This window comes from Pelodiscus sinensis, unplaced genomic scaffold (genome assembly GCF_049634645.1).
Source record: "Pelodiscus sinensis isolate JC-2024 unplaced genomic scaffold, ASM4963464v1 ctg117, whole genome shotgun sequence".
Classification (NCBI taxonomy): Eukaryota; Metazoa; Chordata; order Testudines; family Trionychidae; genus Pelodiscus; species Pelodiscus sinensis.
The window spans coordinates 240,506-267,585 of record NW_027465911.1 but is presented as its reverse complement, the minus strand read 5'-3'; the positions used below and the strand labels follow the sequence as shown (position 1 = coordinate 267,585).

The 27,080-nt window shown below is 65.3% G+C and overlaps 1 protein-coding gene across 2 annotated transcripts in view; it reads left to right on the top strand.

Moving 5' to 3' along the window:
- Nucleotides 1-27,080, top strand: part of MAF1 (MAF1 negative regulator of RNA polymerase III) — a 27,882-nt gene extending 802 nt beyond the window's left edge. Inside the window, exons 1-8 of one of the 2 annotated variants that reach the window (XM_075916603.1) lie at nucleotides 1,497-1,688; nucleotides 10,612-10,743; nucleotides 17,380-17,508; nucleotides 17,910-18,075; nucleotides 23,860-23,981; nucleotides 24,379-24,498; nucleotides 24,796-24,915; nucleotides 25,064-27,080. In XM_075916603.1, the coding sequence (XP_075772718.1) occupies nucleotides 10,661-10,743; nucleotides 17,380-17,508; nucleotides 17,910-18,075; nucleotides 23,860-23,981; nucleotides 24,379-24,498; nucleotides 24,796-24,915; nucleotides 25,064-25,085 (762 nt within the window). In that variant the 5' untranslated portion in view covers nucleotides 1,497-1,688; nucleotides 10,612-10,660 and the 3' untranslated portion in view covers nucleotides 25,086-27,080. Of the gene's footprint in view, nucleotides 1-1,496; nucleotides 1,689-10,611; nucleotides 10,744-17,379; nucleotides 17,509-17,909; nucleotides 18,076-23,859; nucleotides 23,982-24,378; nucleotides 24,499-24,795; nucleotides 24,916-25,063 lie in introns of those variants that run through there. The other variant, XM_075916604.1, reaches the window with a different exon arrangement.

Here is a 27,080-nt window from a genome sequence, read left to right as displayed (position 1 = left end):
CTGGACACAGATCAGGCAAGGTGCCGTCCAAGAGCCAGGAGAGCTATCCCACCTCCCTGCACACACAGTCCCAGGTTTAAAGACTTCCAAGCCAGACTGCGAAGGGCCAGTTTTATCCGCTCTGGCGCCTCCAGAGAAAGAGCCTAGGAGACTTAAAGGAAATTCAGGCCGATGGCTGTCTGGCAAGGACCCCACTTCTCAGTAGCTGGGCTACTGAAATCCTCATTGCTTTGTCTCGCCCCTTCTCTATGGTTTATCTGCACGGCTTCCGTCTGGGTCTTTGGTTGTGTCTGTCTGCCGTGTGATGAGTTTTGCTGGCGGGATACACGATGTTACGACGGGTTAGGGATCAGGCCTGCCTCCCCCATCACCAGCAGCTGGAAGTGGAGCCGTGCGGCTGGGGGTCGGGAGTGGAGTGTTCTGAGGCCACGGCCCCCCAGGCGTCTGGGGAAAGGGGTGGGATGGGAGCATGAAGGGGCGGAGCAGGGGCAGGAAGAGGCAGGGTGCAGCAGGGACATGGGTTTAGGGGAACGGGTGGAGAGTGAGTGGGACAGGGCAGAGCAAGCAAGTGTCCTGGACTCAACATGCCCCAGAGACGGTGCTGCTGGGTACAGCCTAAGGGATGCCAGCTTGGATGGGTCTGGCCACCGGACTGATGCTGCTTCATATGCAGCTGCCTCGGGCACCCCCAAACTTGGAATAATCGGGTGCCCCAGATATCCTCGTGCCCTGTGTTTTGTGTAATGGGAGGGAAGGCTTTGTGGAGGGGCACAGCTGTGCTGGCTGTGTTGAATGCTTTGGTCAGGCCCACACAGGCGACGTCCAAGCCTCGGTTGTGCACTCGGCCTTTTTTTGGTGTTGATGCAGAGAAGGTTTGGTGCCTATAGTTGACCTTCCAGCTCTGAATGCAGGTTGCAGGCGAGAAGCCCAGTGGCACCTCAGTCTAACAACGTCTATATCGTGCCATGGGCAAAAGCCGCTTCTTCCGCTGAGCCGGAGTGGAAATAAGACCCCAAGATGGCCCTACCGGCACTGAGGGACCTGCCGGTCGCAGGCCCAGCGCTAAGGAGGCTAATGCCCGGGCTGGAAGGGTCCCTGGCGCCGATGCAGCTCGCCAGCTGTTGCAGGGGCGCTCAGCTGGCTGCTGGCAGAGCTGCGGGGCCGGGAGCGGGAGGCAGCCCGGTAGGTGCTCTGGGAGGGAGGGGCGGCCTGCAGGGACCGGGGTTGGCTGGCCCTGCTGCTCTGCACCCAGGGGCTGGCCTCGCCCCCTGAGCCCTGCGGCCCCTTTAAATCCCCCCCCCGCACTTGACTGACAGCGGCTCCGTCTTTGTCCCAGCCAGCCAACCAGGGCCTGAGAAGCCGCAGCCTATCAGATGCAGGCTCTCGCTCGTCGGTGGGCGGGCCCGTGGGTGATGTGCATCCGTTCCAGCCAATGAGGGGCGGGGAGCGTGGTGCGTGGCAGGCGTCTCCGCCAATAGGCGCGAGGGGCGGGCGGGCCGCGCGCTGTTGTTGTCGCGCGGAGGCAGCTCGGCCGCCAGCCCGGGAGTCGGTCGCTGCGCGGGGCCATGCGGAGGCGGCCGGAGGCCCGGCGGGCCGCGGCGAGGAGCCGGACGGCGCCCTGCTGGAGCGTGGCCCGGCCGCTGGGCCGCTCGCGGGCGTGAGGGAGCCGCGCCGCGGGAGACGCGCAGGTCCGAGCCCGGGCGCGCGGGGACTACAACTCCCAGCGGGCAGCGCGCGGCGCATGCGGGGGGCTGCGGGCCTGGGCGCGCGGTGCATGCCGGGAGTTGGGGGCAGGAGGGCTCTTGTCCCCCTCCCCTTGCGGGGGGGCAGTCAGGTGGCCCTGGCCACGTGCAGCCTGGGGACCTGTCTGCCGCGAGGGGCCGGACACAGCCCCCAGCAGGGGCGGGGCTCCGAGCCCCTGTGCCCCCCCCCCCCCGGCACGGATCTGGGGCAGCCCCTCGCTCAGGCCCAGCCCCCCCTGCAGGGGCGGGGCTCCGAGCCCCTGCCCCCCCCCCCCCGGCACGGGTCTGGGGCAGCCCCTCGCTCAGGCCCAGCCCCCCCCCCTGCAGGGGCGGGGCTCCGAGCCCCTGCCCCCCCCCCCGGCACGGATCTGGGGCAGCCCCTCGCTCAGGCCCAGCCCCCCCTGCAGGGGCGGGGCTCCGAGCCCCTGCCCCCCCCCCCCGGCACGGGTCTGGGGCAGCCCCTCGCTCAGGCCCAGCCCCCCCTGCAGGGGCGGGGCTCCGAGCCCCTGCCCCCCCCCCCCCCGGCACGGGTCTGGGGCAGCCCCTCGCTCAGGCCCAGCCCCCCCCTGCAGGGGCGGGGCTCCGAGCCCCCGCCCCCCCCCCCCCCGGCACGGATCTGGGGCAGCCCCTCGCTCAGGCCCAGCCCCCCCTGCAGGGGCGGGGCTCCGAGCCCCCGCCCCCCCGGCCCAGCACGGATCTGGGGCAGCCCCTCGCTCAGGCCCAGCCCCCCCGCCAGTAGCAGATCGCCAGGGCGGGGCCGGACACGGTTCGTGGCCCGCTCCCTTCCGGGGGAGTCGGTCCCCAGGGCCGGGTGGGCGCCCCCAGAGCTCTGAGACGCTCCCATTGGAAGTGCCGAGCTGCTCGCTCGAGCGCGTCTCTGACAGAAGCCTCCTAGCAAGGGACTGGAAGGTGACTAACGTGCTGGTTTGAATCCAGGCCTCAGGCGGCCCTCGGCATTGGCAGGCTGGTGAGCCTGGTGTCCTACTGGGCAAATGGGTAGCAACTAGGGATAGAAGCCAGGAGTCGACTCTTTCGCTCCCCAGGAAGCATAAGCTCGTTGGGTTCTCAAGTGTCGACTACTCGCGTCCCCCCACCTTGCTGCCCAGAAGCCGGTTTCCCCCAGCACACGCTGTGTGGTGCTGCCTCCCCCCTCCTCGCCCCCTGTCTGTGCGGGGTCCCAGTGAAGCAGCCCCTATTTGCAGCAGCCAGTCTGTATGGGCCATTGCTTTGACCAAGTCGGTAGCTCTTAGGTTCCTATGAGTTCCTGTCCTGGGAGTCTCCAAAGTTGTGCTCACTAAGTGACTCCTCTCTTGCAGTTATAGGCACCTTCTGCTATTCCTGATTCTGGACACGCTAACTGGCAATTTTGGGTGAAATGGCTTACAGGGGGTGTCCCTGCTCTTATGGGCACCAGCTGTGCTGAAAAGCAAGAAGTCCAAAGAGTACATTGGGTATCAGGGAAACTACAAGAGCAGTTGTGTAATGATAGGAATGGACTAAAAGGAAAGGCTAGAAAAGGGCCAATATTTATGCTTTTTCCCATTCTCTAACCCTCACGTGGACCCTTTGCTTCCTGCCTTTCCTGGTCACACCTGACCGTTGGCTAACCTGACTCTTCAGAGGGGTAGCCGAGTTAGTCTGGAACTGGAAACATTTAAAAAACAATGAATAGTCTAGCAGCACCTTAAAGACTAACAAACATGAGTACAAGCCACTTCTTCAGGTGACTGGAGTATTAAAAGTCCAGATCCAAGAATACATAAGAGAAGGCGGGGGGAGAGGAGGAAGGGGAAAGAGGAAAAAATAGTGAATTAGTTTGTTCAAGTTGAGAGAAGCTGATGAGAACAATTTGCACCTTTTTAAGTACCCATTGTTTGGTTGGGTAAGTCATTGGGCTGTGGAGGGTGGTGTGCTAGCCAGCCAATGTTACTGCACGTCCAGTGCGGCCTGATGCCAGGCTCCCTACGGCATTGCCGCTATGAAATACTCCCTCCTCTTTTTTCCCATTGTAATATGTCAGACCTTTAAACTGTTGTCTGACAGCTTGAAATGTATATGTGGTGGGCATGTGGTGATGGGTGACAGGGGAAGATGGTGTGGGAATTACCTGTTCTGTTCCCTCCCTCTGGGGCATCTGGTATTGGCCGCTGGCGGCAGACAGGTCACTGGACTAGATGGACCGTTGGTCTGACCCCGTCTGGCCCCTCTCATGTTCTCGTGTTCCTCAGAGCTTGAGCTTGTGCCTGTTTGTGCGGCTTACGTTGCTTCACTTCCGCAGGCAGCTTTGCGTGCGCTCGTCGACTAGTGCAGTGGTTCCCAGCCTTTCTTCCACCGTGCACCGGCAAACCCAGTCACAAGCTTTGGGTGGACCAGACTGTTTTATTTGCATATTTGTTATGCAGATAATGAATATGCAAATACATGTTGCCGTTCCCAGCCCTCAGAGCTACCGTGGCCCAGCAGCCAGCGGTTCGCGGGGGACCACTGGAGTAAGGAATTGCCACAATACATCTGGCTCATGCATTGCATGTTTTCCTAATAAAACACGTTATTTTTAATATATTCACACGATACAAAACATGGTAGAAATCGGAGAAGGAAACGGATAATAATTTAGGGATGTCAGCGCGCAGACGAGTACACAATTAACTGCTAATCCTGTCGACCACCCGCCACTGCCTGTGTATTAGTTATAAGCCAGCTCCCCACAAGCACCAGATCCGCCTGCTTCCCCAGACCGTGCTGCTGCCTATTAGAGGCAACAGTGCGGAGGGTGATGGAGGCAGGCCGGAGCCGATATGCAAAAGCCGGCTCTCCATGTGTGCTGGCTCCCCACACCCGCATGCCCCCCCTTGCTGCCTCCTACAGCTTAAAAGCCATCACCCCCCTCCCTCCTCCATGTGCCGGCTCCATGGTGCTGGCTGCCCACCCTCCCTCTGCACAGCAGCCTCTGTCCGCAGTCGGGCTCAGGCTTCCATGGACAGGGGCTGCTACCACGTCATGTTGCTGCCTCTGGATCAGAGGAGAACCACAGGGCAGCAAGTGGAAGCTGGTTTTTAAACCAACTCCCTTCACGGACCAGCTTCCACCTGCCACCCCACGCTGCTGCCTCTGTATCAGGCGGGGGCTCTCTGGGAGTGCACTGGCTGCCAGCCCCGCCTCCAAGACTGTCCAGTAGTCGTGCAGCCGCTGAAATTTGATGCGTGTACATGACTATTTGATTACCCGCTATCTCACATCCCTATAACATTTTTTATAAACCCCAGAATTTTTTCAGTAAAAATCGGTTTAAACTGAAAACGAAGGGGCGTTTTGAGAGAGCTGTCGGGGTTATTACAGTCGCAGTCAGAGGACACCCAAAGAAGCTCACTGGATTGCCGGTGACTGTAGTGAGTGGGTCTGTTCGGTCCAGGGTTGTTTGTATCTCGCCCAGGCAGGAGTGGAAGTTGCCAGGCTGCCTTTGGAAGGTGGGGGCTGATTTCTGTTGAGGACGAGGACCGAGAGGTCGGGCATGGAGTGACCGTGTTGTGAAGCGGTTGCCCATTGGTCCTGGGGGGTGTTTTGTCTTTCGATCATTTCCAGTGCAAGTTTTTTGGCGAGCCCAGCAGTTGCCTGGCTTCACCCCCAGAGTTGTTGAGGGGGCAGAGGACACTAGTGGCCTGGCTGAGGTCTACACACACTGGGCTAGGTGGTGTGCGACCCGGGGATCTCTAAAGGGCTGTTCAGAGGGGGTCGTGTGTCCTGGCAGTGGGGACGTGTCTGGCGGCTTTGCGGAGGTGGTTCTGCCCGGGTCCGCTTCCACGTGGAGTTGGTGTCCTGGTGTGCGGGAGCTTGCTGCTGGTGACGAGGGTGAGTGGTGGTTGGAGGCCAGGGAGGGGGAGAAGTCTGTCGGGACGGCCCTGTGGAGCGTGGGTTGTAATCGTCTGTCAGAGTGCTGCACACTGCTCTGTCGCACGCTGACCGGGCCTCTGCGCTCCGGTTAGGGTGACGCCGCAGTGGCCCAGGTGCAGCCCAGCCCGTGGGGTAGTTGAGCGCAGTCTGCGGGCAGGGCGAGAAATGGGAGCTCTACAGCCTGCTGCTTCCAAGCATCTGCCACCACTGAGGAGGTGCGAACGGTCTCTGGCAGGCTCTTGCCCTCTCTTCCGCAGCAACGTGCGAGGCCCCAAAACTCCCTGCTGCGAGGCCCTCGGGAGCCAGGCGCTCTGTGGGAGCGAAGCCTGCCAGGCACAGTTCGGTCATGACCTGGGGTTTCTCTCGGTAGCCTCCTGAGGTGAGCTCAGCCAGCGAATCCCTTCCCTACCAGCCCCACCAGACGCTTTCGGCTAGACGCCGGGGAGGGGGCGTGCGTGAGGGATGTAGTCCCGCTCAGCTAACCTGGGCAACGTTACGGTTAACCAGCTAACTGACCCTCCTGCAGGGGGAGCGGCACCCTGCCTGCGGCGGGGCGGGGCGGGCCTGGCCAGGCTGGGACCGCTAGGGCTGGACTGGAGCCCCCCATGCAGCTGTTTGTGTGTCCGCCAGGGACCCCGCCCCCGCTGCTGTGTTGGGAGGAGGGCTGACTTTCTCTTGCATGGAAACTCTGTATGCAGGGGGGTTTGCTAGACTTCCCACGCTTGTCCTGTTGGGGTGGCGGCAGGAAGGTCAGTGTAGGGAGGGCTCAAGGGCACCAGGTCCGGGAGTTTTCAGCCTCATGTTGCTTAACCCAGCTGAAAGCAGCTCTTCTCGGCACGAGCACCCAGAACGGTGCCGGTAGCGGGGTGCGGGAAGGGCGCCGATGCTCGGCCAGCTTTCAGAGAGAGGAAACAGGAGAATAGACCTGTCAGCGTGAGGTCGAGCTTGGCCGAGAGACTGGAGCAGCCAGTGTGAGACTTGATTGACAGCCAGCTACAGGCGCGTGCTGTAATTAATGCTCATAGACACCAGTCTCGCTCGCTCTCCTGTTTCGATGAGGTGACCCGTTTGGCTGATGGAGACACGTTGATCTCGGTGAGGTGTTTGACTTGGCACCTCCCGGCCTTCTGGTGGGAAAGCTCGGAGTGCTAGAAAATTCACAAGGCTCCCGGCAAGCCAGGGCCTGGCTGAGTGTGATCTTCTGAGACTGACCTGGCTTGCCAGGCTGCAGGTGTGGTCACAGTTCTTGGCCCCAGGCTGTTTAACGGTTTTGTCAGTTCCCCTGGAAGAAGCCATGAAACCATCACTGCTAAATGCCCAGAGGGTCCCCCGTGGGCCGAGAGGTACGTCGCCAAGAGGCCAGGCCACTGGCACAGAACAGTCCGGGCCGCTTGGCAGCTGGATGCAAGCACAGTCTGTGTTGCCATAGGCGAAATAGGAATCTCGAACAGCCGTGCCTGCCGGGGCGGGGGGCTCTCTCCTGGGAGCAGTGACTGTCCACCAGGACCCCCAAATCTTTGTCAGTCTGAAGATGAACTTCCGGTGTGATGCTGTGGCCAGAAAGCTAACCCGGCCACAGTGAGTCAGCCCGGCGGTTCATCTCCCCGACATCCTGTCGTCTGCCCGTGCCTGAGGCCTGCGCGCTGGTGGAGCAACGTTCGCGGAGGCTGCGGCCCCTCGCCTGTGACGTTCCCACGGTTTGCTGGCGTTGTTCCCTGCAGAAGCAGCTGCCCCAGTGAGGGGTGTGTGCGCTTGTCCCTGCTGACGCTGCCTCCCCGCCCTGCGGTAGCCAGGCTCACAGTCTGTCCCAGATCAGGCGTCACGAGAGCCTGTGGTCCGCAGCATGATGCAGCACAGGCCTTGGTCTGTCTGTGCGCTCAGCCGGGCTGCGTGCGTGTGTGTGTGTGTGTGTGTGTGTGTGCGCGCTTGCAGGCACTAGGCCTCTGGTGCCGCCTGCTCGGTTAGCAGCTTCCTCTCCACCTGGGAGTCTGTCTTCCCGGCTGAGGCCTCCTGCCTTTCTCTCCCGGCCTGAGCGCCACTGGCACCGAGGGAGGGTCTGGGGTGGGTACGGCCAGGAAGTGCAGGGTTCCGCCGCCGGAGCACGGGTGGGAAGTGCCTGCCCTTGTGAGGCTGCAGGGGAAGAATTGGGGTTCCCGAGGACTTTTCCTCTGCCCTGGCTTGGCCGTCCCAGGTGCGGCGAGAGCTCCCCATCCCTGCCTGGGAGGCCGCTGGGCGGGGAGCGTCTTGCCGTGTCTGTGCTGCCCCGTGGCCTCTGCGGAGCTGGGCGGAGACGGGCTGTTCCTGCAGGGCTTCCTGGGGCTGCCTAGGGGAGCAGGCTCGGGGCTGCATGGGACACGTCGGTGCTGCCTGCTTGCCCTCCCTTTGACCTTGCTGGGCGGGCGGGTTCCCTGCCTGGCACGTGTCTGCTGCTCACTCCTGTTCCCGGAGCCCGCGCTGGCCTGTGGGCAGCTGGCTGCAAGTCAGGACGTTTGCCTCTCCCTCCCCTGCGTGAAACCCGACTGGCTCCCTGCGGCTAGGGCAGTGGCGGTGGCCTGGCTCCCTGCGGCTAGGGCAGTGGCGGTGGCCTGGCTCCCTGCGGCTAGGGCAGTGGCGGTGGCCTGGCTCCCTGCGGCTAGGGCAGTGGCGGTGGCCTGGCTCCCTGCGGCTAGGGCAGTGGCGGTGGCCTGGCTCCCTGCGGCTAGGGCAGTGGCGGTGGCCTGGCTCCCTGCGGCTAGGGCAGTGGCGGTGGCCTGGCTCCCTGCGGCTAGGGCAGTGGCGGTGGCCTGGCTCCCTGCGGCTAGGGCAGTGGCGGTGGCCTGGCTCCCTGCGGCTAGGGCAGTGGCGGTGGCCTGGCTCCCTGCGGCTAGGGCAGTGGCGGTGGCCTGGCTCCCTGCGGCTAGGGCAGTGGCGGTGGCCTGGCTCCCTGCGGCTAGGGCAGTGGCGGTGGCCTGGCTCCCTGCGGCTAGGGCAGTGGCGGTGGCCTGGCTCCCTGCGGCTAGGGCAGTGGCGGTGGCCTGGCTCCCTGCGGCTAGGGCAGTGGCGGTGGCCTGGCTCCCTGCGGCTAGGGCAGTGGCGGTGGCCTGGCTCCCTGCGGCTAGGGCAGTGGCGGTGGCCTGGCTCCCTGCGGCTAGGGCAGTGGCGGTGGCCTGGCTCCCTGCGGCTAGGGCAGTGGCGGTGGCCTGGCTCCCTGCGGCTAGGGCAGTGGCGGTGGCCTGGCTCCCTGCGGCTAGGGCAGTGGCGGTGGCCTGGCTCCCTGCGGCTAGGGCAGTGGCGGTGGCCTGGCTCCCTGCGGCTAGGGCAGTGGCGGTGGCCTGGCTCCCTGCGGCTAGGGCAGTGGCGGTGGCCTGGCTCCCTGCGGCTAGGGCAGTGGCGGTGGCCTGGCTCCCTGCGGCTAGGGCAGTGGCGGTGGCCTGGCTCCCTGCGGCTAGGGCAGTGGCGGTGGCCTGGCTCCCTGCGGCTAGGGCAGTGGCGGTGGCCTGGCTCCCTGCGGCTAGGGCAGTGGCGGTGGCCTGGCTCCCTGCGGCTAGGGCAGTGGCGGTGGCCTGGCTCCCTGCGGCTAGGGCAGTGGCGGTGGCCTGGCTCCCTGCGGCTAGGGCAGTGGCGGTGGCCTGGCTCCCTGCGGCTAGGGCAGTGGCGGTGGCCTGGCTCCCTGCGGCTAGGGCAGTGGCGGTGGCCTGGCTCCCTGCGGCTAGGGCAGTGGCGGTGGCCTGGCTCCCTGCGGCTAGGGCAGTGGCGGTGGCCTGGCTCCCTGCGGCTAGGGCAGTGGCGGTGGCCTGGCTCCCTGCGGCTAGGGCAGTGGCGGTGGCCTGGCTCCCTGCGGCTAGGGCAGTGGCGGTGGCCTGGCTCCCTGCGGCTAGGGCAGTGGCGGTGGCCTGGCTCCCTGCGGCTAGGGCAGTGGCGGTGGCCTGGCTCCCTGCGGCTAGGGCAGTGGCGGTGGCCTGGCTCCCTGCGGCTAGGGCAGTGGCGGTGGCCTGGCTCCCTGCGGCTAGGGCAGTGGCGGTGGCCTGGCTCCCTGCGGCTAGGGCAGTGGCGGTGGCCTGGCTCCCTGCGGCTAGGGCAGTGGCGGTGGCCTGGCTCCCTGCGGCTAGGGCAGTGGCGGTGGCCTGGCTCCCTGCGGCTAGGGCAGTGGCGGTGGCCTGGCTCCCTGCGGCTAGGGCAGTGGCGGTGGCCTGCAGCGCCTCCCGACAGGCTTCCTCTGGGCCCTGCCTCTTTCCAGCCTCTCCTGCTACAGTGGAGGGTTGCGCAGTCGGCCGGTGGGCGTGGCGCTCTGGAGCCGGGGCTCCCCCTCGGTACCCGCAGGGCTGTGTCTGTGCGCGTCCCATGGAGCCTCGCTGGGGTCCCCTCTGTGACCCCGGCTCTGGGCCCCGCGCTCCCATAGTGACCATGGAGGGAGCAGTCACTGGGGCTGCCCTGCCACCTCCAGGAGCAGTCTGGCTGGTTAACATGGTGGGTTGAGGGGAACAGGCCCCCTTGCTGAGGGGGCAGAGGTAGCGTGGAGGAAAGAGCCCGGCCTGGAGGCTACATCTTGTGTCCACCCCTGTGTCCCCAGGAATGGCCACCGCTGTCCAATGCGCGGATTCAGCGGGCTCTGTTCAGCGGGCGTTGGCTGGCTGGAAGCAGTGACGTCCCGATGGGTATGGGGCCGAGAGACGGGGGAGTCTGGCCTCCCTTGTGGAGTGAGAGCGGCGGGGGCTTTGCTAGGGAGCGGAATGGGATTGTGCCGGGGGTGGGGGTGGAGAGCTGCAGGCCAGCTGGCCCTTTGCACGAGAGAAGCATCGCGCACTTGGCATGGGATGCAGGCTCCCTGCTAGGCACAGGAGAGCTGTTCTTGAGCTCTCCGCAGCAGGGCGCCTGCCCCGACCTCTCTCCCTCTTGGTGCTGGTTTATGCTGCCCAGGTCCAGCCCTTCTTGCCTGGCCGGCAGTGTCGCTGTGCCTCCCGCAGGACGGACGGCTGATGTGTCCGTGTCTCTGTGCCAGGCATTGCCACAGCCGTTGCACTGAGCCGCCCTGCAGCCAAGCTGGGACGATGAAGCTCTTGGAGAACTCAAGGTTTGAAGCAATAAACTCTCAGCTGACCGTGGAGACGGGAGACGCTCACATCATTGGCAGGTGAGTACTGTCGAAGGTTGCTTCCGGGCTTCCCCAGAGGCGCCGCCTCTTCGCCCGCCCTTCCCGTGGCGCAGGGAGAGCTGGGGAGCTGCCTCCCCGGAGAAGGCGTAAAGCTAAGAGAGCGTTGAACGGTGCTGTCAGGTGACTGTGTCCCTGGGGTGGAAGGAACCTTACGGTCTTTGCTCTCGGCCTCTGCCCAGCTGTCTGTGACGCTCCGCCTGCCGTGGGGGTCTCGGGCACACAGCTCAGCTTTCTGCTCCCAGCCTCCGTGCAGTCACCTGGGTTCGCTGCCTCCACTCCAGCCGGCTGCCCCACTTAGCGGAACTGCTGCTCTGAGCGGCTCGCGGGCGAGTGGGATGGGAAGGGGCCTGAGTCCCGCCGGCCCCCCCTTCCACACGACGCAGCAAAGGGGACAGTGGATTTGGGACGCAAAGGCTGCCGCTGTGCTCCCTGGCCTGCGGCTGGTGCCCGTCCTTAGCCCTCTGCCCGCCTCGGTGCCACTGTTTGCCTTGGAGGTCCTGCTCCTGCCAAAGGGCAGAGGGACATGGGGCAGGGCTGCCCTCGCTCTGGCTCTCCAGGCGTGTGGGCAGGAGGCAGACCGGAGCGATGGCTCTCCGGGCGGGTGGGCAGGAGGCGGACCGGAGGGATGGCTCTCCGGGCGGGTGGGCAGGAGGCGGACCGGAGGGATGGCTCTCCGGGCGGGTGGGCAGGAGGCGGACCGGAGGGATGGCTCTCCGGGCGGGTGGGCAGGAGGCGGACCGGAGGGATGGCTCTCCGGGCGGGTGGGCAGGAGGCGGACCGGAGGGATGGCTCTCCGGGCGGGTGGGCAGGAGGCGGACCGGAGGGATGGCTCTCCGGGCGGGTGGGCAGGAGGCAGACCGGAGGGATGGCTCTCCGGGCGGGTGGGCAGGAGGCAGACGGGAGCGATGGCTCTCCAGGCGGGTGGGCAGGAGGCAGACCGGAGGGATGGCTCTCCGGGCGTGTGGGCAGGAGGCAGACCGGAGGGATGGCTCTCCGGGCGTGTGGGCAGGAGGCGGACCGGAGGGATGGCTCTCCGGGCGGGTGGGCAGGAGGCGGACCGGAGGGATGGCTCTCCGGGCGGGTGGGCAGGAGGCGGACCGGAGGGATGGCTCTCCGGGCGGGTGGGCAGGAGGCGGACCGGAGCGATGGCTCTCCGGGCGGGTGGGCAGGAGGCGGACCGGAGGGATGGCTCTCCGGGCGGGTGGGCAGGAGGCGGACCGGAGGGATGGCTCTCCGGGCGGGTGGGCAGGAGGCGGACCGGAGGGATGGCTCTCCGGGCGGGTGGGCAGGAGGCGGACCGGAGGGATGGCTCTCCGGGCGGGTGGGCAGGAGGCGGACCGGAGGGATGGCTCTCCGGGCGGGTGGGCAGGAGGCGGACCGGAGGGATGGCTCTCCGGGCGCGTGGGCAGGAGGCGGACCGGAGGGATGGCTCTCCGGGCGGGTGGGCAGGAGGCGGACCGGAGCGATGGCTCTCCGGGCGGGTGGGCAGGAGGCGGACCGGAGGGATGGCTCTCCGGGCGCGTGGGCAGGAGGCGGACCGGAGCGATGGCTCTCCGGGCGGGTGGGCAGGAGGCGGACCGGAGGGATGGCTCTCCGGGCGGGTGGGCAGGAGGCGGACCGGAGGGATGGCTCTCCGGGCGGGTGGGCAGGAGGCGGACCGGAGGGATGGCTCTCCGGGCGGGTGGGCAGGAGGCGGACCGGAGGGATGGCTCTCCGGGCGGGTGGGCAGGAGGCGGACCGGAGGGATGGCTCTCCGGGCGGGTGGGCAGGAGGCGGACCGGAGGGATGGCTCTCCGGGCGTGTGGGCAGGAGGCGGACCGGAGCGATGGCTCTCCGGGCGGGTGGGCAGGAGGCGGACCGGAGGGATGGCTCTCCGGGCGCGTGGGCAGGAGGCGGACCGGAGGGATGGCTCTCCGGGCGCGTGGGCAGGAGGCGGACCGGAGGGATGGCTCTCCGGGCGCGTGGGCAGGAGGCGGACCGGAGGGATGGCTCTCCGGGCGGGTGGGCAGGAGGCGGACCGGAGGGATGGCTCTCCGGGCGGGTGGGCAGGAGGCGGACCGGAGGGATGGCTCTCCGGGCGCGTGGGCAGGAGGCGGACCGGAGGGATGGCTCTCCGGGCGCGTGGGCAGGAGGCGGACCGGAGGGATGGCTCTCCGGGCGCGTGGGCAGGAGGCGGACCGGAGGGATGGCTCTCCGGGCGGGTGGGCAGGAGGCGGACCGGAGGGATGGCTCTCCGGGCGGGTGGGCAGGAGGCGGACCGGAGCGATGGCTCTCCGGGCGGGTGGGCAGGAGGCGGACCGGAGGGATGGCTCTCCGGGCGGGTGGGCAGGAGGCGGACCGGAGGGATGGCTCTCCGGGCGGGTGGGCAGGAGGCGGACCGGAGGGATGGCTCTCCGGGCGGGTGGGCAGGAGGCGGACCGGAGGGATGGCTCTCCGGGCGGGTGGGCAGGAGGCGGACCGGAGGGATGGCTCTCCGGGCGGGTGGGCAGGAGGCGGACCGGAGCGATGGCTCTCCGGGCGGGTGGGCAGGAGGCGGACCGGAGCGATGGCTCTCCGGGCGGGTGGGCAGGAGGCGGACCGGAGGGATGGCTCTCCGGGCGCGTGGGCAGGAGGCGGACCGGAGCGATGGCTCTCCGGGCGGGTGGGCAGGAGGCAGACTGGAGCGATGGCTCTCCCCAGCCACTCGGCTGGCCCCTCGCTGGCCCTTGAATGCGCAGAGGCAGCCTGAGCCCCGGTGGCTCCTTTCTGAGCCCTGTGTCGGGTGGGGCAGAGGTGCCAGGCCAGCTCCTTGTGCGGCAGAGGCGAGTGTGGGGTTTCGGTGGAGCTCAGGCCTCGTGGGCTCCCTGGCTCTGGCTCTCCTGCTGCCACAGTCCTGCACCGGCCTCCCTTTGAACCATTCTAGTGAGCAGAGCCTCAGCCTGGCCGCTCTGTGCCGGGAAGAGCCGGCCGCCCGTCAGCTAGTGGCTTCCATGTGGCAGAGGGGGAGCTGGCCCAGCCCTGGAGCGTGATGCGAGTGGGGGGGGGGTCATCTTTGCTGCAGCATGGGCACCTAGGCTAGCAGGCAGCTCGGCTGCCGTCAGCTGGGTCGGGCTTTACAGCCACTGGAGCGCAGCGCTATAAGGGCTTCCCCTGCCCGGCCAACGGGGCTCGGCGGCTGCCCTCCCCCAGCGAGCAGGCATCTGGCAGTGCCATGCCCCTGGCCAGCCTGGTGCTGGTTTGGGCAGAGGGCTTGGGTCAAGGACGCCAGCTCAGCCCCTGCAGTGCTGCTGGGGAGATGTGGGGAGCTCTCCCGATCGGGGTTCCAGACCTGGGGCTGGCCTGAACGTGATGTTTGGGAGTTGCGCTCCGAGTGGCCGTGGGGCCGGCTGGCGGTGCCCAGCAGGGTGGGTTTGCTCCCAGTCTGTCTGCAGCTGGCTGGGCTGCTTGCATGGGAGGGCCCAGCCTGGCTCAGGCCAGGTCTGCATTGGAGCCTGCCCCAGTGAAATGAAACTGGATCTTGCTGCACCATGCAGAAACCCAGAGCTGGGAGGGACCTCCAGAGGCATCGAGTCCGGCCCCCTGCTCCCGGCTAGCCCATCCCTGACAGGTGTGTGTCCAAACTGCTCTCCGGGGATGGAGACTCCACAGCCTCCCCAGGCAATGTAACCCCCCGACAGGCAGGACGCTCTTGCTAATGTCCCGCCTTAACCTCCCTGGCTGCAGTCTAAGCCCAGAGCTGCTTGTCCTGTCCTCAGAGGCCAAGGGGAACAAGATTTCTTCCTCCTCCCTGACACCCTTTTAGGTGCCTGAAAGCCTCTCATGGCCCCGCTGAGGCTCATGCCCGGCCTGCAGGCCCAGCAGCACACTTCCCCTCACACGCTCAGTGCCAGGGAGCCCTGCCAGTGCCTGGCTGTGACTTCGGGCTGGAGGCGGCAGCTACTCGAGCCTTGTCTCCCGGCTCCTGCGCTAGTGACCGCTGGCAGCGCGTGCAGCTCGTCACAGGGCAGCCAGGAGGGGTCTGCCCAGGATGGCCAGAGGGCCCGTGGACGTGTGTCCAGAAACAGATGGCATTGGACGTGCATCTCCCTGCTCCCCTTGAGCCCAGACAGTGCAGCCAGGGAGTGACAAGAATTGAAAGTGAAACCGATTGGCTGTCGGCACAGAACGGACAAATGCAAAGTGCTGCACTGGGGGAGGAACAGCCCCTTTCACACACACAACGGGAAGCGACTCCAGGAAGGATCCTGCACAAAGGGACCTGGGGTCAGAGTGGATCACAAGCTCAGTGAGTCAACAGTGGGACACTTGCCAAAAAAAAAAAAAAAAGCAAATGTCATTCTGGGTGGCATTAGTAAGGGTCTGTCTACACTAGCCCCCTAGTTCGAACTAGGGTGGTAATGTAGGCAACCGGCTACACGCGGCACAGACTAGGTAGTTCGGACTAGGCTTCCTATTCCGAACTACCTGTACTCCTCGTTTCACGCAGTGCGCACTAGCGGACATTTAAAAATGGCGGCGGCTTTATGCAAATGAAGCCCAGGAAATTCAAATCCCGGGCTTCATTTGCAGCTCCGGTTGCCTAGTTCGAACTAGGGGGCTAGTGTAGACATACCCTAAGAGTGTTGTGAGCCAGACACGAGGAGTCATTCTTCCGCTCTGCGCTGGTCAGGCCTCAGCTGGAGCGCTGTGTCCAGTTCTGGGCTCCACGTCTCAGGACAGATGTGGAGAAACTGGAGAAGGTCCAGAGAAGAGCAACAAACATGATGAAAGGCCTAGAGAACGTGAGCGAGGAGGGAAGAGTGAAGAATTGGGTGTGTTCCGTCTAGAGGAGAGAGGACTGAGAGGGGACATGACCGTTTTCTGGTACCTAAAAGATTGTTACTAAGAGGAGGGAGAAAACTTGTTCTCCCTAACCTCCGAAATAGGACAAGCAGCACTGGGCTTCAGCTGCAGCCAGGGAGGTCTAGGTTGGCCATAAAGAAAAGCGTCCTGCCCGCCAGGGTGGTTACGCACGGGGATAAGTTGCCCGGGGAGGCTGTGGAGTCTCCATCCCTGGAGACGTCCAAGAGCAGGTTGGACAGACACCTCTCCAGGATGGTAGATGGTGCTGGGTCCTGTGGCGAGGGCGGGGGCTGGACCGGATGCCGCTCGAGGCCCCTGCAGTGCTAGTGAGCTGTGATTGGAAGATGGAAAGGCCGAGGGGAAGGAGTGTTGGCACAGGGCCAGGGCCGTGCGAGGTGCCAGCGTTGGGGTCCCGTCAGCGGCGTGTCTGCAGCGAGGGCTCTGCGGCTGAGCCGTGGCACGGGCGCTTCAGTCACTCATCCACCTCCGATGGGCGGTCGCCTGTCCGGTTCTTCGTGTTTCAGGGGTAGCTCTGGGTGCGAAAGCTTCCGCCCTGAGCAGTGCCCCTACGTCGGTGTCGCTGGTGAGCGGAGTCCTGGCCTGAGGCTGATTTCGGAGCTGAGGACGGCTGGGTGGGGGGAAGAGCCGAATTCCTTGGGCTGCAGATCCGCCTCCACGCAGCTCCCCTGCTCCTGAGGGCTCGGAAGCCGCCTGGGCCTGTAGGCAGCCCTCGGAGTCGCTTTCATAGTACTCTGGCCTCCGCTGGGCCAGGGCCCGAGAGCAAACTCTCCCGGTGGCCGTGCCCCTGCCAGGCCAGCACCCTCCTCTGCCTCCCAGCCTTGTGTCTGTGCTCCCCTCGCATTCCCGGCGTCCCTCAGGCCTCTCTCTGCCAAGGCAAAGGGTGTGGCGCAGCACCACGGATATCCTTCCGCCCCTGGGCTGGCCCTGGGAAAGGGACCCACAGCCGCCCCGTGACAGTGGCTGGCTGGTCGCTGTCACCCGGAACCAGGGGCAGTGTTGGCTAGTTGCCCCAGTGGGGACGGTGTGTGGGAGGGGCCGTTCTGAGCCCGTCACTGGCAGCAGCTGAACTTTCTGTGTGATCAGGATGCTGCAGAGATCCGGGGGCTTTCTGCCCCTGGGCTCTGAGCCCTCTGTGCCCTTGGCGGGGGGCTGGGGGCACCTGGGCGTGTTCCCCGTCGGGTTTCTGGGTCCTGCGCAGCCTCGCCCCGCGCACTCCAGCCCCGGTGGCCAGGCCCGCAGGTGCCCCCTTCGCTAGGGCCAGTCGCGCTGTTAGGCCACCGCTTGGGCAAGGATTTGTCCAGTTCCAAGTAGCTGGATTTCAGTTAGAACCCGGAGCACAAGCTGCCCGGAGCTCACTGGTGCGTTCATTACCCACCTTTCTGCGGTGAGAAGCAGAGCCCGGGGTTCCTGGTCACCTCGCACAAGCTGCACGGAGCTCACTGGTGCGTTCGTTACCCGCCTTTCCGCGGTGAGAAGCAGAGCCCGGGGTTCCTGGTCACCTCGCACAAGCTGCACGGAGCTCACTGGTGCGTTCATTACCCGCCTTTCCGCGGTGAGAAGCAGAGCCCGGGGTTCCTGGTCACCTCGCACAAGCTGCACGGAGCTCACTGGTGCGTTCGTTACCCGCCTTCCCGCGGTGAGAAGCAGAGCCCGGGGTTCCTGGTCACCTCGCACAAGCGCTGGAGTCTTGTGTGAGAAGTAGCCACGCTGGCGCCGCGGCCCGTGTGCAGCCTTGGCGGCTGCCCGCCACTCATGCAGGGCACTCTCTTGCAGGATTGAGAGCTACTCCTGCAAGATGGCGGGGGACGACAAGCACATGTTCAAGCAGTTCTGCCAAGAGGGCCAGCCACACGTCCTGGAAGCCCTGTCGCCCCCGCAGACCACGGGCATCAGCCCCAGCAGGTAGGCTGCCCCCGCGGGAAGCAATCGGCTCGGCAAAGGCCACTGTTGGACTGCGGGGTAGCTGCTCTTGGCCCGCTGCGCACAGGCAGCCTGGGCTAGTGCTCCCTCCTCCCCAGCCCTCCGCTGAGACGCAGCCGTGCGTGCTGGTCCGGTGGGCGCCCAGCGCTGGGCTCGGGCGTGCCAAGCCTGGCGAGCCGGCCTTCGGGTGGGGGTGCGTGCACGGTCCCCCCCAGCTCGCACTCTGCGAAATGCTCCCCCCACCCCCCGGGCCTGAGCCCTGTTTGCTGGGCTCTGGGAATGTCCCTGGGGGAGCCGGGAGCTCTTTGCTCAGGCAGGCTCCCTCTCCCTGGGTGGGGCGGGGCGCGGGAGCAGCTGCCTGCCTCGCTGCCTTGTGTTTGCAGGCTCTGCAAGAGTCAGAGTGGGGACGAGGAGGGGCCCCTGAGTGACAAGTGCAGCCGCAAGACCCTCTTCTACCTGATCGCCACCCTCAACGAGTCCTTCCGGCCCGACTACGACTTCAGCGCCGCCAAGAGCCACGAGTTCAGCAGGGAGCCGAGCCTCAACTGGGTACGGGCCAGCAACACCGCCGGGGCGGGGATCTCGGGACTCGCTCCCTGCAGTGTGCAGGGCCTCGGGCCTGGCATCACAGACTCAGGGCTCTAGAACGGGAAGAGTCCAGTCCCCTGCCCTCCCAGCAGAACCCGGCACTGTCTGAGCCACCCCTGGCAGGAGTGTCCAGCCTGCTCTGAGACAGCTCCAGGAGATTCCACAACCCCCAGGCAACGTATCCCAGCGTGTCACCCCCCGACAGGCAGGAAGTTTTTCCTAATGTCCCACCTCAACCTCCCTGGCTGCAGTTTAAGCCCCTTGCTGCTTGTCCCGTCCTCAGAGACCAAGGAGAACAATTTCCCCCCTTCCCTGAGACCCCCTTTTAGATACTGAAAACCGCTCTCGTGTCCCCTCAGTTTTCTCCTTTCCAAACGAAACCAGCCCAGTTCCTTCAGCCTCCCCTCCTAGCTCCTGTTCTCTGGCCTTTCATCATTCTCGTTGCTCTTCTCTGGACCCTCCCCAATTTCTCCTCATCTTTCTTGAAATGCGGCGCCCAGAACTGGACACAGGACTCCAACTGAGGCCTAACCAGCGCAGAGTAGAGCGGAAGAACGACTCCTCGTGTCTGGCTCACCACACTCTGTCAGTGCAGCCCAGAATCACGTTTGCTTTTCTTGCCCCAGGGCCACACTGTTGACTTCTGTTGAGGTTGTGGTCCACTCTGAGCCCTAGATCCCTTTCTGCCGGACTCCTTCCTAGACAGTCGCTTCCCGTTCTGTGTGTGCGAAAGGGATTCACCCTATTTGCCTCAGACCATTTCTCTAGTTTGTTCCGGTCATTTTGAATTCTGACCCATCCTCCAGAGCACTCACAACCCCTCCCAGCTTGGGATCAGCTGCAAACTTAATAAGCATCCTCTCTATGCCAATATCGAAAGCATCGATGAAGAACTTGAACAGAACCAGCCCCAAAACAGACCCCTGAAGAACCCCACTTGTTCTGCCCTTCCAGCATGACTGAACCGTTAATACCTACTCCCTGAGAACGGTTCTCCAGCCAGTTCTGCACACACCTTACTGCAGCCCCATCTAGGTTGTATTTGCCTAGTTTATTGCTAAGAAGATCATGCTAGACTGTGTCAAATGCCTCACTAAAGTCTAGTAGTAGAGAGGGAGCCGTGTTAGTCTGATCTTGCTAAAACAAAAGGAACAACTATGTAGCAGACCTGAGGAAGTGGGTCTGGCCATGAAAGCTCATCACCTAGTAAACCATCTTGTTAGTCTTTAAAATGCTACGTAGTTTTTCCTTTTGTTTTTACTAAAGTCTGGGTATCCCATGGCCACCGCTTCTCCCTTAGCCACAAGGCTCGTTATCCTGTCAAAGAAAGCGATCCGATTGGTTTGACACGATTTGTTCTTTCCAAATCCAGGCTGGCTGTTCCCTGTCACCTTATTTTCTCCCAGATATTTGCAGATGATTTCCTTAATTACTTGCTTCATTATCTTCCCTGGCACAGAAGTTAGTGACCGGTCTGTAGTGTCCTGGGCTGTTCCTATTTCCCTTCGAATAGCTGGGCACTAGACTTGCCCCTTTCCAGGCTTCTGGAATCTCTCCCGACTTCCCTGACTTCACAGCTGGTCGCTAGAGGCTCAGACCCCTCCTCTGCCCTGGGGCCGTGCAGACTCTCCCTTTTCGAATCATTTTTAACTTGTTCTTTTCTATTGGAACTTCTAACCCGACCCCATTGCCTCTGGTTTCAATCTCTGCCTCCCCCCGCTCGGAGAGGGGCTGCAGCCTGCCCGTTCCCCAGAGATCTCTGCCCCCACCAGGCCCCTTGCCCTTCTGCCCCCTCCGCTCCTGGGGTGAAATTCTCCCACGTGTCCTTGGGGGATCTGCCCGTCGCCCTGGAGCCGGAGCACGTCCCCGCTCGGCGTGGCTCCGACACGCCCGGTTCTCCTGCCGGAGAGGGGCTTTGCCTACCGCTCGGGCATAGGAGCAGGCGCGTGTGACGGCGCGTTGGGGGGTTCCCCGTCTCCTGCACCCCGAAATGGCTCAAACAGACTGCACCAGCCAGTGGAATTGAGGGTGGTTTATTGCTCCTCCAGCACAGCGCAGCACAGATGTAATCTGGTTACAGGACCTGGGGCTAAGAGGCCTCAGTGCCCCCCCTTGAGATAGGGGAGTCCCAGCCCCCTCCCCAGCTCCTTATACCTTGCCTTCCAGCGAGGAACTAACTAACCCTCCTCCAGCCCTGCCCCCCAAGCCAGGGCAGCATCCACCTTCCTTTGTTCCTCTCCATGGGGGGTGTCTGGCCACTGGTTCAACAAGTTTGGCATTATCTCTGCCTAGTGAGGTTTTCCCTGCTGGGTCTTGCTCCAGACAGCAGGGGTCACCACAGCCCAGCAAGTACCCCCACTACGTCACAGTTCTCCCCCCTCCGAGAGCGAACTGAGCAGGGTCACTCCGCTCGTGACCTAGGGAAGTTCGGGTCCTCTGCGTGGGAACCGGCCCTGGGGACATGGGTGCTCCCCTTGACTCAGGCCGGCCGTGGCAAGGCCCCACATGAGCTGGCTTCCCTCTGTCCACTCGCCGCCCCACTCCAGGGTGACTGGCACAGGCCTGTCCTCGGGGGTCACACCCACCCTTCCACTGGCCTTGATCTCTGGCCAGGGTCTCTCGGGACGGGGCCATGAGCCCAGTGAGCCTTCTCTGGACAGCCAGGGTGGCTTCCATCCCCGATGCTCCATCCAGGGGGGCCTTCCCCTCCCATAGCTCTCTCAGCAAGCCCAGAGGGTCTATCTGGGGTAGAGACCCCCAAGCCGCTTTCCTCCTGTCTTGGGCCTTCCCGCCCCTCTGGCAGGAGTCACAGGACCGGCAGTACCGCTGCACGGCTGTAAAGATTCCCGGCCAATAGAAGTGCTGGAGCAGCTTCAGCCGGGTGCTCCGGATCCCCCAGTGGCCCCCAACGGGGACATCGTGGGCCAAATACAGCAGCTTGAGGCGATACTTTCGGGGGACGACCAGCTGCCGCTGGACCCCCCATGCCCTCGCCTTCCTGGGGGGAAGCCATTCACGGAACAGGAGTCCACGCCCCCGCAGGAATCTCTCCTGGCCACCTCTCCCCCGGGGCCGAGCTGCACGGAGGCCAGCCTGGTCCCTCAGCCTCTGCAAGGAGGGGTCTGCCTGCACCTCAGCCTGGAATTCAGCTGCTGAGGCAGGGATCGGGACCTGTTCCCCACCTCTGCCTAGGTCCGGAGTCCCAGCCTGGCTGGACCCCGTGTCCACTGGGATGGGACCCTGAGGACGCTGCCCGGAGTCCTTCCCTGGACCCACGTTGTCAGCCCCCCGCTGGCTCTGGCTCCGGGTAGTGACTAGAGCCCGCTGGGATTCATGGGGCCACTCCTCTAGGTCGTTCCCCATCAGCACCTCGGTGGGCAAGTGCGGGTGCACCCCCACTTCCTTGAGGCCTTCCTTCGCCCCCCATTTCAGATGCACCCTGGCGACAGGCACCTTAAACGGGGACCCGTCTATGCCCTTCAGGGTCAGCTGCGCGTGGGGTAGTATCCGCTCTGGGGCTACTATATCAGATCGGGCCAGCGTCACCTCCGCCCCCGTGTCCCAGAAGCCCGTCACCTTCCTACCATCCACCTCCAGGGGTATGAGGCACTCGCTCCGCAGGGGCCGTCCTGCCCCCACCCGGTACACGGAGAAATCCGCCTCCCGAGGGTCAGACCTCCCAGGGGAGGTGCACTGAGCATCCTTCCCCTCTCTCTGAGCTGAGGTTTGCCTGCCAGCCCCTGCCTCTGGGGCAGCCTGCCCTTCCTCCCGCCCCAGCCAGTTAACCCTGGAAAGTCCCCGGTCCTGGGACCTGGTGCACTGAGCCCTCTTGTGGCCTTTTTGCCCACAGCGCTGGCAAGTTAGGCTTTGGGCTGTCTCTGTCCAGGGCCTGGCTGGTTCTCTGGGGTATCGATGACTGGTCCTGGTCCCTGGGGCTCGCCTCGGAGGTGTCTCTCTCAGTTGCTCCGCCGGGAACTGGTCTCTGCGCGATTCTCCTTCTCTCCGGGACTCCCGTTCACCCCCGGACCGGCTCTCCGTGAACTCATCCGCCAGCCTCCCGGCCTCCTGGGGGTTCTCTGGTCTCCGGTCCTTGAGCCACAGCCTCAGTTTGGGTGGGCACGCTTCATAGAACTGCTCCATCATGACCAGCTTGAGCAGCTCCTCTGCGGTCTGGGCTCCGACTCCAGACACCCACTTGCGGCAGTATTGCGCCAGGCGGGAGGCCAGATCCACATAGGTCTCCCGTGGCCCTTTCTGTACCCCCCGGAACTTCTTCCTGTACATCTCGGGGGTCAGCCCGAACTTGTGCAGCAGGGCCTCCTTGACTCGGTTGTAATCCCCTGGCTGTAGGTCCTCCAGCTGACTGAGCACTCCGGCCGCCTCCTGGCTCAGTGCGGGGATGAGCTCCTGCAGCCAGTCAGCTGGGGGAACCCGTTGCAGTCCACAGGCCCTCTCAAAGGTACTGAGGAACCCGTCTATGTCACCCATGTCCTTCAATTGGGCCACCACAGGCCTCTCCAAGCATCTGGCAGTCTTGGGACCCTGGGGCCCATCCGCAATTGGCGCAGCCGGTGCCCCACCGGTTCTCCGCTCTGCCATGGCCAGCTCATGCTGCCGCTGCCTCTCTCGGTCCTGGCGCTCCTTCTCTCGGTCCTGGCGGTCCTTCTCTCGGTCCTCTACTTCCAATTCCTTGATCCGCAGCTGGATCTCCAGCCGCCGCAGCTCCGCTGGGCTGGCCCCTGCCCTAGATGGGCTACGGCTTGCAGGCCTCCCGGGAGACGCTGTCTCATCTCTCCGTTGGGTTCCAGCGCTCCTCCCCCTCTCTGAGCCTGACACACTCTCAGGGGGGGTCTGGCTGCTTCTCCTGGGGACAAGATCCTGGCCCTGTGGCTGGTCATTCTCTTCTAGCTGGGCAATCAGCTGGGCCTTGGTTGCTTTCTGCACAGGCAAGCCCCTCTCTCTGCACAGCTCCACCAGCTCTGCCTTCAAGAGTTGGGCGTAGGCCATCTGCCCGTGGGTCCCCTCGGTGCAGACTCACCAGTCTAGTGCTGCAGCGCCCAACGATTCCCAGGAACCGCTTCGCTCTGTCTCCAGCACGCCTGGCTCCAGGGCTCTTGCTTCTCCTGCGCCTTGTCGCTCGCCGCTGGAAGCTCCATCCACGGGGTGCAGTGCATCCCACTTCTGACACCAGTGTGACGGCGCGTTGGGGGTTCCCCGTCTCCTGCACCCCGAAATGGCTCAAACAGACTGCACCAGCCAGTGGAATTGAGGGTGGTTTATTGCTCCTCCAGCACAGCGCAGCACAGATGTAATCTGGTTACAGGAACTGGGGCTAAGAGGCCTCAGTGCCCCCCTTGAGATAGGGGAGTCCCAGCCCCCTCCCCAGCTCCTTATACCCTGCCTTCCAGCGAGAAACTAACTAAATTCCCTTCCAGCCCTGCCCCCCAGTCAGGGCAGCATTCCACCTTCCTTTGTTCCTCTCCATGGGGGGTGTCTGGCCACTGGTTTAACAAGTTTGGCCTTACCTCTGCCTAGTGAGGTTTTCCCTGCTGGGTCTTGCTCCAGACAGCAGGGGTCACCACAGCCCAGCAAGTACCCCCACTACGTCACACAGGCGCGTGGGAGACAGTGGCTCCTCCCCGGAGCCTGGCCTTGGGCTGGCCAGCACAGAGCCCTGGGGAGGGGCCGCCCTGCTCCTCTCGGGAAGGCCAGGGCCCTGACCCGCGCCGCCTTGCTTTCCTCCAGGTGGTGAACGCTGTGAATTGCAGCCTCTTCTCCGCCGTCCGGGAGGACTTCAATGCCCTGAAACCGCTCTTGTGGGATGCTGTGGACGAGGAGATCTGTCTGTCCGAGTGTGACATCTACAGGTCTGTGTGTCCGCCCGCGGCATGGGCAGCCCACGCCCCGGGGAATGCAGAGCCAGGGCTCTCCTCGCGGCTGGCCTGGGCGTGGGGAGCATCTGCTGCCGCTGGCCTGGCTGTAGCGATCCCTGTGCCCAGGCAGACGGGAAGGGACGATCCCCCTCCCAGCACGAGCTCTCAGTCCTGGCTCAGCTGGGACTGCTGGCCCGGCGGCCTAGAGCCTGCCTCAGTTTCCCGGCGGCGCCTGCCTGCCTTGGGGGCTGTGCTGCGGAGGGGGCTGGCCTGGTGCCACGGGTCGGCTCTGCTCCGTCAGGCCTGAGTGGGCAGCGTGCCTGGGCGGAGAGCTGTGAGCCTCCCTAACCCTAACCCTAGCCTCTCTCACCCCTCCCCTTTGGTGTTGCAGCTACAACCCAGACCTGGACTCGGACCCCTTCGGCGAAGAAGGCAGCCTCTGGTCCTTCAACTACTTCTTCTACAACAAGAGGCTGAAGAGAATTGTCTTCTTCACCTGCCGCTCCATCAGGTCAGGCTGCCGGGCTGTGGGAAGCGCTTGCTGCCTGAGAGCAGCCCCCTGCCGGGCACCACCTGGCCTGGCACCAGCCGTGCTGCCTCGCCAGGCCCCTGGGTTCGGCCTGCAGCGTGTGGCCAGGAGCCGCTGCCTGGCGCCGCCGCCCTCCCTCGCCAAAGCCATGGGCGCTCTGCCTCCCCAGGGAGGGGCCCGGCAGCCACCCTTGCCAGCTGGGGCGCTCAGCAGAGCGGGAGGCAGGGTTCCTGCGCTCAGGCAGCTGCCTGGTCTCACTCCTGCGCTTGGTTTCCCCAGCGGCTCCACGTACCCGCGCTCGGAGGCAGGGAACGAGCTGGACATGGACCTCGGGGAAGACGACCAGGAGGGGGGCGTGGGCGCCCGCGACAGTGAAGGCAGCGGTATCGCGGAGGACCGGTGGGTGTGCAGGGCAGGGTAGGCTCCTGGCTGTGCGTCCTGTCTGCTCTCGTGGGAGCAGGGCTTCCAGCCCTGGAGGCTGCCTGGCCGTGGCCTGGGTGGGGTGCCCGGCGGCCGGCGGAGCAGTGACCGCTGTGCTTCTTTGCAGGGTGCAGGTTATCTGCATGTGAACGGCCGCGCGCCAAGGACCCGCCACAGAGCGCAGCGTCTCCGCTCGGCGGGAGCAGAGCGCCTGCCCCCGCCCTGCGAGCGAAAGCAGCAGGTCCCGCGCGGCGTGAGGCTGGGCTCCGGCTTGCCAGAGACTCGAGCAGGGCTGCAGACGCGTCGCTGCACTTTAGGAATTGATCTGCTGGCTGCACTGACTGTCCTGCCCCGGCTGCGCTCCGGCACCTCTGCACTCGTGGTGCCCAGAAACTGTCCTGCCCTGGCAGCCGCGGGGCCCCCGCCCCACCCCGCCCGATCCGGATCTGCTCTGGGAACTGGCGAGCCACCTGTGCCCCTCTGGCCCCGGGCTTGCTTGGCTGCTGCTCGCCGCATGGGCTGTAGCAGCCGCCCTGCGGAGCACTGCCCTGGGCCGCTCCCCGAGCCGGGGGCTGCTGGGTTTTGTCTTGAAACCCAGCTGACTTGGGGGAGCCTGCTCCACCCCCCTGGAGGCTGCGGGGCCGGGGCCGGGTGCGAGGCTCTGCTCAGCACCCTTGAGTCTCTCGTGCTTTGATTTAACTCCAGCCTCCCCTCTGGCCCCGATCGGCAGCCTGCTCTCGGCATGCCAGGCCTGGTGCCCCGGCTCTCCCCGTGCCAGAGCAGGAGTGGGGTGGAGGGCAGCCTGCTCTCCCGGGGACCCTGGCACTAGCACGGTGCCTGCAGCAGGCCCAGCAGGCCCTCTCCCTGCGGCTCCTCCTCCTGGGGTAGCTTGCTGGGGAGCTGGGCCCCCAGCCCCTGGGAGGGAGCTGCAGCTGCCCCTGGCTCCAGCCTTGTCCACCTGAGCTTGCTTATCAGCCGCCTCCTCCCCTGACAACATGCCCAGGGACAGAGCTGGCAGCACAGTGGTGCTGGGTGAGCCGTGGCTTTCCCCGCCGCCCGAGCGCCCCGCGGGCCCGGCCCCGCCTTTCCCCGCAGCCCGAGCGCCCCGCGGGCCCGGCCCCGCCTTTCCCCGCAGCCCGAGCGCCCCGCGGGCCCGGCCCCGCCTTTCCCCGCCGCCCGAGCGCCCCGCGGGCCCGGCCCCGCCTTTCCCCGCCGCCCGAGCGCCCCGCGGGCCCGGCCCCGCCTTTCCCCGCAGCCCGAGCGCCCCGCGGGCCCGGCCGCGCCTTTCCCCGCAGCCCGAGCGCCCCGCGGGCCCGGCCCCGCCTTTCCCCGCAGCCCGAGCGCCCAAGCCAGCCCAGGGGACGGCTCGCTGCCCTAGAACCTGCCCTTTGTTGTGGGGCGCTCGGTGCTTTGGGGGCGCCAGGTGCCTGTGCATCTCTGCTAACGAGCCGTCCTGGCAGGAACCATCTGCCTCCCTGTACCTGGGGCCTTGCTGCGGACACCTCCAGGGGGGTGCCCTGTCCCACCGGCCGTGCCCCAGGGGCCGCTTCTCTCCCCGAGCGAGGGCTGCAGCCGCTTGCCCCCCGGTCGGGGCCCCCCCGGCCGCAGCCTTGGCCACGCTGCGCCCACAGCCTGCAGGCTCGTTGGCGGGAGTCCCGCTTGCCTCTGGGCTGGGCTGTGGCTGGCGTCGGGCTGCGGGGAGCCGGCCCCGCTGGGTCCCTGGGCGCTGGGAGTCCGGCCACCCGCTCAGCGCGGCCAGGGGGGGTCAGGGCGGAGGGCTGGCGAGCACAGCCAGCCCCCTAGTGTTCAGTCTGGGCCAGTGTGCCCCCAGCCCAGGCTGAGGTGGGGCCCCAGCTGGGAGCCCTGGGGCCAGCTCCCAGCCCAGCTACCCAGCAGCTGGCATTCCCGCTCCTGCCTTTGCCCAGTGTCCACCATCTGGCCCCAGTGGTGCCTAGCTGGCCTCCTGGCGGGGAGGGGCAGCGGCTGTCCCCTGCACTGCTGCCGAGTCGGGCTGCTCCTTGGCAGGGAGGCGGGCGCCTGTACTGCTGGGCCGGGGCCGGGCGCCGGTTTCCTGCCCCCCGTGAGGTTTGACTTTACTGCATAGCGATGTATCGTTACACCAATAAAGTTTGTCTGTGACTGAC